The 9,647-nt window shown below is 36.9% G+C and overlaps 1 protein-coding gene across 3 annotated transcripts in view; it reads left to right on the top strand.

Moving 5' to 3' along the window:
• Positions 1-9,233, top strand: part of CAMTA1 (calmodulin binding transcription activator 1) — a 1,430,009-nt gene extending 1,420,776 nt beyond the window's left edge. For all 3 annotated transcript variants that reach the window (XM_066607351.1, XM_066607352.1, XM_066607353.1), the window contains one exon: positions 6,985-9,233. In XM_066607351.1, coding sequence (XP_066463448.1) covers positions 6,985-7,017 — 33 coding nt within the window. In that variant the 3' untranslated portion in view covers positions 7,018-9,233. The remainder of the gene's footprint in view (positions 1-6,984) is intronic.
• Positions 9,234-9,647: the final 414 nt, after the last annotated feature.

Below are 9,647 nucleotides of genomic sequence, written 5' to 3' on the forward strand. Positions count from 1 at the left end.
TAGTTTTTTTTAATTTGATATCTTGTTTTACTTAAAGTCAAAGGGACAGCGGTGTAGTACCAGGCGCAGCCACTATAAAAAGTCGTGAGCTGTGTCTGGTAAACCATTAAGTGTCTAAGAGGCTGCCTTCAGTTCATTTAATTCACTTAAATGCAACAGAGTTACAGTGAGCAGTAATAGCAGGCACAGCCACTACAAAGTACTGGATTTTGCCTGTTATACCATTAAGGGGACAGCTGATTATGAGGGGTGCCAGGAGTTTTTAAACCCCTCCAATCCAAATATTGATGGCCTATCCTATGAATAGGTCATCGATATTCTATTCAAGTAAAACGCCTTTGAGTACAGGCTATACTCATAATGTTAGTCATATTAGATCACAGAATAGCAAACAACTAAATAGGACAGACAAATCAGAATCTGCGCATATATTTGTGTTCAGCAACAGTTGATGCCCCAGATCTTGCCTACATAATACAAAAAACTAATGTTGTCAGCACTAAAGGGATTACAAAACCTGACTTGGCTGGGCATTACACTTTTATTTTATACAAGGGCTTTGTCATACATATTAGAGATCATCAAATAAACTAACATTTTTTCCACTTCCACCCCAGGGAATTTATTTGTTTGGACTCTTAAGATAATGGAAAAACTTGTCCCTCGTCTGCTGAGACGTTTTCTAACTAAAAAGACAGGAACTACCAGTTATTATAGGTCAATGAACGAAAAACAGACGTGTTAATTTATTTTTAAACAAAAAAATTCCTGGGGAACTTGCTTGATAATGGCTTCCAATATTCATCATCTTTGCTTCTTGGAGAAATGTTTATGTATTAAGAATTGTTTTAGGAACAATTAAGCAGTTGGTTACCTGTAAAATGCTTTATAAGATATCTAACAATATTACTTGTGCTAACAAATTTTGGATTAAAAACACCCCTTGTGATGTCATGTTATGGGAACAATGATGTCACTACCATTTTCCTTTTGTCAATAGGGATTTAACTATTGACAAAAATATAGTTTTTTATGTTTTTAGCATTAAAATGTTCATTTAAGTAGCTCCATAGGTTGGGTGTAGCACATCTTTCACAATAAAATAAATTTTGGGGGGTAAATTATGCAGCATGTGTTGCAGAGAAAAGCGAAAAATGCAAGTTTTTGGTAAGTTCAATAACTGATTTTTTTATGTTATCCAAACTAATGGTGGGATTATTGGTTAAAGAGAGTAGCTGTTAGTTAAAAACAACCCTCCATTCCCGAACAAACCAAGATGGCCAAATCGCTTCTCTGACTACCTGGTGCACACTATGCATTGGTAGTGTATCTGTAGTCTAGACAGTGCTAGCAAATAGAGTAGCATGCAGTGTCTAAAGGCCCATTTACACCAGCCGATGATCGCTAAAAAATCACTAATCGGCGATTGTTTTAGCGATAATCGGTGCGTGTAAATGTGCGCCCATCGTCTGCTTTTCAGGCACTGCTGGCTGATCGTTAAATTCAGTCCAACATAAAAATCATCACTCACTTTTATCAGTAGTTCTCCACGGGGAGTGCTGATAGCATTGTTTCCCCATGCAGAACAAAGGATCTGAGCACAGATAACAGCCCTCAGGCTTTTGGCAACATTCAGAGAAGACTTCATTTGCATACCTAATTGGTATTTAAGTAAAACCATTTCGTTTTTATGCAAAATGATCACTCAAAGCTGTCACTCAAACTGTCCTTTGAGCGATCTTTGAGCGATTGGCCCGTGTAAACCAGCCTTTAGACAAATGATGCACTGCCAATGCATATTGTCATTCAAGTAGTCAGAAAACTGATGGGGCCATCTTGGTATGTCTGGGACCAGAGGGTTACTTTAACACATATAGAACTTATTTGAAATTTTAACATTTTGACTTGATAATTTTGAACAATTTTTTCGATAAAGTGCTCTTGATCCAATGAGTAGATAATGGTGGAAATTTCCTTGGACTGTAGTGATATGTGCCAAATATATTAAGAGGCACAAGCCTTGTAATAAATTGTGTGCATGTCTGACCAGTATGTGCGCCATACTGTCAAATTTACACTGGCCATCAGCTAGCGTAGATTTCTACAATTTACAGCAGCTTTTTGTTTAAATTAAAGTAAATCGGATGGGCTACCAGAGGCCTTGACAAATATGCCAAGTCATGCCTACTTTTAGAAAAGTGTGAGATGGTAAATTTGGTACATTTTAAAGTGAGAAACCTGGCATAAAATGCAACTTAAAGGGGTTTTGTCATTAAAAAAAAAATTATCTAAACTTACCTATTCCTTCTCTGTCTGTCTCCTTATCACATCTTCTCCTGGTTGAGCTTCTTCAGTGCCCCAGGTTAGCTCACTGCAGGCTGGGCCCAGCTTGTTATGAGGGCTGCTTATCACAAATTCCTTCCGGGTGGGTCAGTGAAGGTCACATCCCTGTGCTGTAGCTTCACTGCCTAGGAAGGAATTGTAATCTATTTCAGAGACAGCTCGCATGAGCAATCTCTGAAGAAGATAGGTAGTTCTCCTGCTGGTCTGTGAGATGTGACGTAAGGTACATTGGAAGACTGCCAACTAAATGTACGTACATTGGAAGACTGCCAACCAAATATACGTAACCTCACAGTAAGGAGAAGAATCAGGCAGCTGGAGGTGAAGTGAACCTCTGGACTGCAAGAGACAGGAGAAGATAAGGGAGGTGAAGATCTGGTAAGTAGACTGATGGGGAGTAATAGATAAGTATAGCATTTTTCTTTTTTAGTGACAAAACCCCTTTAAATTTCTCCTATATACATAAAGGGTTAAAATTTTGCTTTCTGCAGTCACCACTAGAGGGGGGTTAGGAGATGTATGCATACTGTTTCGCTGTCGAGTTCAATGTATAAAAAGTATGCAGTAGCCTCTCTAGCAGTGGCTGTAGGACGCCAGAATCTTATCATTTAACTCTGTCTATTCAGGGGATTCGGAGACCTCTATCAGAAAAAAAAAACCTCTGACTCCTATAAAGATATATTTAAAAATAATCAGCACAGAATTTTGGACCTAAAATGCTGATAAGGCCAAATTGAACAAATAATTATAATTAAAAGGCAAAACAGCAGCAGAATTTCAAAATCAAGAGAACATGATTAACCCAGCGGTAGCATAAAGCAAAGTTTAACACTCAGCATTTTTGCTTTTTCGATGGTGCTGTATGAGACTGAACCAGGTTAAGGACAGGTGTGTGTCCTAAGCAGTAGGGATTCATTCAGTTAGTGAACACACATAATGGGCATGACCTTACCCAGAAGGCAGTGCCTTTCACCCTTTGCAATCCAATTTTGGATTCAGGGTTTCCTAGGAGGCTTTTTCTTTTTGCCATTATACAATGGTGCCATCTGCTGGCTAGAGCCAGTACTGCAGTATGGGACATGCCGGAGAGGCTCTCCGACAACAGAGTGGCCAGTAATATACAGTAAGAATTCCCTGCCGGATGTCTTCCGTCATGGGAACTGTACAGCCATCAATCAGAATGTCTTCAGATGTCAGACAGTGGATTGGAAAGGGTTACCGAAAGTAATGCTACTTTTGCATTGAACAATTCTGAATGAGTGAACCAGCTGGTGATCACCAGCTCATTTGCGCTCATGCAGCCTGTTTAGACAGGTAGATTCATCTTTGAGAATCATTCACTTCTCATTCAGTGTTTCACTTTCCTATTTGAAACACTGAATGAGAAGTGTTTAAATACAACGACAAGTGAACGAGCCAATGATGATTTCTATGCCGACTGAAACTTAACGACGGATGAGAAGCAAACGATTCTCATTCGTCGTTCAGTTGTTGGCTCACGTTTAGACCAAACAACTATTGTTCACTTTCACTCCTTTGAATAATTTTTTTGAATGGTAATTGTTCCGTCTAAACGCACCTTATTTTACACATATTTCCTAGGTTTAACAGGTTGAACGTCTCCCTAGGTAAAGTAAAAGTGAGGGAGTTTCATGTAAGGTTATTACTAAAATATCATTCACACTTGATCTATACAGCAGACTGTTACAACAGGTATTGTACCTCTGGGTGTCTTCAGTTTTATATGGGGCACACAGAGGATATTTTTTACATAGATACCATAAGAATTCATGAAAAATAATGATGTCATGTACTGCTTCTAGAGCACAATGCAGTGCTTCACTGGGGCAATGGGTCTGTAATACATAAACAAAGCCCCAGGGTGAAGCTATAAGAGTTCAAAGGCAGCTGTTGCTCTCAGGCTCTGGCATTTGAGGGGAACCAGTGACCTTCTTGCCACAGGCCCTGGTGCCCAAGAGCTGCTGACTTCAGTGGACATGTGCTATTTATGGCAGTATTACCACTGAACCAGTGATTGGCTGCAGCAGTCATGTGTACAATGAATGGCACTCCAGAAGCTTCTGGGACTGGAATAGCGGGGAACCTGCTGGCTGTGCTGGAAAGGGAGGCCATTTTTAATGGGTGAGTAGTGCTTATTTTTCTTTATTTTACACCATTCCCTGCCCATATTATTTTATTTAGTCTCCGAAAACCACTTTTTGTAATACTTCTATGTTAATCTTGGTCTCTTCTTTCAGTTCTAGATTAGTGTATTCTGCAGAGTGTTTTAATTCAGCTTGCCTAGCAAACATTTGCCTTCCTGTCTTGGTGACTATCATTTGAGTGTAACTATGTGTGCTAAAGTGATCATAGACTGCCTTGCTTTAGGAGCCTCCGAAGTCATCAGGAAGCATGAGAAGACACAAAGGGAGAAAGGACATAAATCTTTGTTACTTACTGTATGTACTATCTGTGTGCTACATAGGAACAGGGATTATTGCAAACCTGCAACTCCCGGCATGCAGTGACACTTTGTTTTATTTCATATTTGGTGGTACAATTTAACCAATTGTTAAAGAAAATCCTGTACAAAATATTGTAGACCAAGATAATATTTCAGGCAATTTTTAGTTTTACTTGTCTTGATAATTTCACCAGCATTTCCTTACCGGAGTGTGGACATTTATATTCTAGAAATTCGCAAGTATTTAGGAAACTAAGAATCCTCAGTGGTTGTACCGGGTAGAACCGACTAGTTTCAGAGGTCATGGTGTGTGTAATTGCGTAGAGAAATGTTCATTAATCCAAAAATATTGTCAGTTGGAGCCTAATTAGAGACTATCACTTTAAGTATGGAAACAGGCAATGGTTAGATCCAGAGGCTCCTTACCTAGTTCTGCTCACACAACTGATGGGCAACTGTGTATGTGTGTAAATATATATTTAGGTTATTTATTCATTTAACTATACCATCCTTAATGCTATTATTTATTGTGTGAAAGACAATTTAAGGAACAGGAAAAAAAATGTCATCTGAAAATCTGCATGGTACCCATATATAATGTTGCTGCAGAGTGCTGGCTCAAACATATATTAACATGGGATAGATATTGCTTACAAAATTGCCTTGTCATATCCTATGCTAGAGAATTACTGGTTAATGAGGCAGGAATCAGGAAAACAGAATGCTCAAATGTAGTGTGAACATAGCCTAAAGCTGGATTTTTACAAAGTTACTCGATGCTTTATGCGGATATTAACCATGGAACGTGGTATAATGGGAAATCATTTACAAAGACTTGCGAAAAGAAAATGAATCTAGTTGCTCATAGAAATGAATTAAAATTCAGCTCTCGTTGTTTTTAAACTGCTGTGACCTGCACAGTGATTGGTTGCTGTGGGAACCAAGACCAGTGTTAGAAAGTCTTGATAAATTAGGAAAGGAGAAAATGGAGAAGTATCCTAAAACAACCAATCAGACCTTGTTTTCCTTTAATTTTCAAAATGGCATCTGAAAAATGAGAGCTGGAATCTGATTTGTTGCTATGAGCAACATCTCCACTTTTTCTGTGTGCTATCTTAAATAAATAACCTATTGTTTATCAAAAGTGGAATTTAACATATACAAGCTACTGAGAATTATCCATATATCCAGACATATATAGTTCACCCTCTTTCTATAGGTATTCACTTTTCCATTCCTATTTACTTTAGTGGGACCCAGTAGCTAGTCAAGAAGACCATTACACTACTGCTGTGGCTACAGCTACTGATGGCCTGGAGTTCCCTGGGCCCACCAAAGAAGATGGTTCTAAGGGGCCCACAACGTTTTCACATCACTTGTGATTGCACTGTAATCTTAGTACATACAGGACATATCGATGATATGTCACTTATCTCATAAGAAATAGGTACTAGTGGCAAGTGATTGGCTCCAAAGTCGCCTACAAATGTGATTGTCTTCTGCAGGACTTTTGGGGTCATTATTGTGTTAGGACCACTGGAGGATCTTATGGTATGCTGGTGGGCCAGTCCAACCCTGACTATAGTCAAGCAAAGCCAGGTCACACTCTTCATATCTCTAAACATCATCAGACAACCTTGGGTATATGATCCTGGGTAAAATAGAAAATTGTCTTATTTCGATTTTTAGGGTCTACCACTATTAATTTCTAAATCAAAACTGTCTTTGTGTAGTCTCTGTTCTGTAGACATGAATATGCATGCTCTGAAAAGTTCAGCTTATGGGTGAAAACAAGCCAAAAAATTTTTGAGTTGGCATATCCAACTTCCGGCTTACATCTATGGTGACTTTTACCTATTGTACCCAAACTGGGACAATATTTTTAACAGTGTTAAACTGTAGCTGTGCAGAAGAAGCTGATTATGCTATAACTTGTCTTCAGCTGTAAAAGAGCAGAAAAATGAATAAGAAGAATTTTTTTTAAAAAAATTATAATTTAAGATGGGCCTCTTATGCAATAACAGTGATTTAATTCATAAATAGTTTTTCTGCTATTTTATACAATGGACACGTAAAGCTTGCATGACTACAACTATGTTTTCCACACAGAAATGAAGGTCCCTAAAACTGTAAGGCTATAGATTTCTATAAATCTATATTTTTTAATTTTTTTCCAGAGTGAAAGAATTGAAAAAGGCCAAGGAACTTGAAGAATTAAAACAACGTCCCTTAGCAATGTGACAGCGCTTTTTGGACTGTTTTCATTTTCTGTTTTTAGCAGAGACATGCAACAAAATAAATAAAAAATAAAAAAAAAAAACACTGCAGTTTTCGAGAGATCACCTGCAGGATTTTAACAGTAATCTTTTTGGTCATTGCATTTGCACTTTCATGGACAACTTTTGCTTTGTTCAGCAAGACATCTTGGATTTTAATCTTTTGTTGAATCATGGGAAATGTTATAAAAAAAAACTTTAAAGAAACAAAAATGGCGCCAGGAGATGCTTAAAGAAGAGCTCCGATCTCTGAGGTTGGGAGCAGCGTTAATTCAACATAGGGCTGAATTCAAACAACGTGTGGAACTGTACAAATATTATACCAAAAAATTATTGAGGAAAGGTGGAAATGCACAAGCAAGACCTGAATGCAAAACCCAGAGCCATCGATCACTCACAAGGAGCTATGAAGGACCGTAAAACAGAAGGGTTTGGACTGACTTATGTTCTTAATGTCTGTACCTAAGCTGTAACTTGTAGATCTCTGAAGTATTCCCCATATTGTATGCCATATAACATATGCAATATATATATCCATACAAGATTATGTATATTAATGCTTTACCTACTGGAACAACACTAGTCTACCCAAAGTGGTGGATTTCCTCACATGTGTCTTCTAGTGTGATCTAGGAGTCATATTGACCATATGTAATGTCATTTACTCCTATTTCATTTTACTAAGGTTTTCCCATCCATGTAAATAGACATATCTATGCATTGCGTAATTTATATTTTCCGTGGGAAGAATTTGAAGTCCACGATATATATATTGCTAACACAGAGGTACAGTACATATTGCATAAGAAAATGAAAAAGAAAGTGTTTCAAGGTTGTTAAAAAAAATCATAGGGTCGTGTAGAGTCAATCCTGTCCCCTATGTAAAAGTGAATAAAAACTGAACAAAATGAATTACAACCTAATAAGTAGAACCAAGCAACATGCCCAATGCCAACTTGGCCTGATAAAGCTATCGTTCTGTAGGTATTGTCTGGTCTACAGGATGCTTAGGGAGGACAAACTACTATCGGAGTGTTTGGAAATAGTAATTTTTACTATAGAGATATTTTAGAATTGAGGAATGTTTTCTTGTATGGCAAAGAGGCATGCAGATATGGTGAGCGCAGAGGTAGCAGTTGCACTCAAACCTAGTTGTATAAGGAGGTATAAGGTCTGCCTACCACATAAGTGGACACCAGTATTATAAATGGAACCGGGGGTCCCGGTTACAGATTTTGCATTGGGGCCTAAGAGCTTCAACTGCCCATGATGCAAAAATAACAAAAAATTTAAAAAGTGGGAAAATAGAATGACCATTATCTGTATTTTTCACGAGTTCTACTGTTCATATACATCATGGTTTTAGCCGTAGAGGCTCTTACTACAGCTGGAAAATAAATAAAACCTTGCGTCTATCGATTGCTTATAAACCTATACTGCCCATAAGGGTTGCATTTACATTGCCTGAACATTTTACCACCTAAGAATCAATGTGGTGCTGCGTGCTGGCCAGTTAGTGTATTTGGGTTTTTTCACACAAAAGTCCTGAGATTTGTATATAGAAGGCGGGATTGGAAATGAGAAATACTATTTGGAAGAGATTATTACTGCTTATTGAATGAAATATGTTCTCTATGGATGCGGGTAAATAACATGGATGGAGATTATTAATATTTGTATAGTTTGATGGAATGATTTGGAAGAGTTTGGATGTGTTTTGTATATATTGTATATACTAAAAAAAAAAATTAAGATATGTGCATGAAACCAAGAACACAAGAATTGAAAAAGCAAAGCATTAGTGGCTATGGTCTGTAAAATGAGACAAAAATTTTATTTCACTATAAGAGTACTTTATTTTAAATGTTCTTTAGTAGAACATTTTGCTAAAGCATGACTAAACTGCAAAAAAAGCTACTGTATTTAGACTTAGAAAAAAAAGCAAAGTAACATTACTAAATTGATATGTTTACATTTAATTTTGGCTACCAAAACATTATTTCATCTTGGTTTTTTTAAAACTTTTTTTAATTTTAATTTTGCCAATGGTGCCAAGTAATGTGAATGCTATATTGCTTAAAAAAATTAAGTTACATTTGCAAAGCAGATACTCATAGAAAAACTATATGCGCTTAACACCATACACTCACGCCAATATTAAAAAAAATAAAATATGTAGAATGAAATTCAATAAAAAGTTAAAAAAAAATATTTAAAAAAAATCTATTAAAAAAAGACATAGTAAGAAAGTAGAAATATGTTTCACATTTTCATATCTCCCTGCTGGAAGTCAGAAAATGTTAATAATTGCACATAAAAGTCTAAAAAAAATTAAAAATTACAGAAATAAAAATGATGCAAACTGGTCTTGTAGGGAACTCATGGTATATGATTATTTCCACACAGAGATAAGCCAAAGTGATCAGATTATGAGGTATTTGTAAGATGGAATAAAATGCAAAACTATAAGTGTGCTTCGGTATGAAACTTTTTGGCACTCATTGCCAACAGCTGTCTAAACTTTTTGAAACACAATCTGCTACATATTTGATTGTACGAGGAGA

Source organism: Eleutherodactylus coqui, chromosome 6, assembly GCF_035609145.1.
Source record: "Eleutherodactylus coqui strain aEleCoq1 chromosome 6, aEleCoq1.hap1, whole genome shotgun sequence".
Taxonomy (NCBI): Eukaryota; Metazoa; Chordata; class Amphibia; order Anura; family Eleutherodactylidae; genus Eleutherodactylus; species Eleutherodactylus coqui.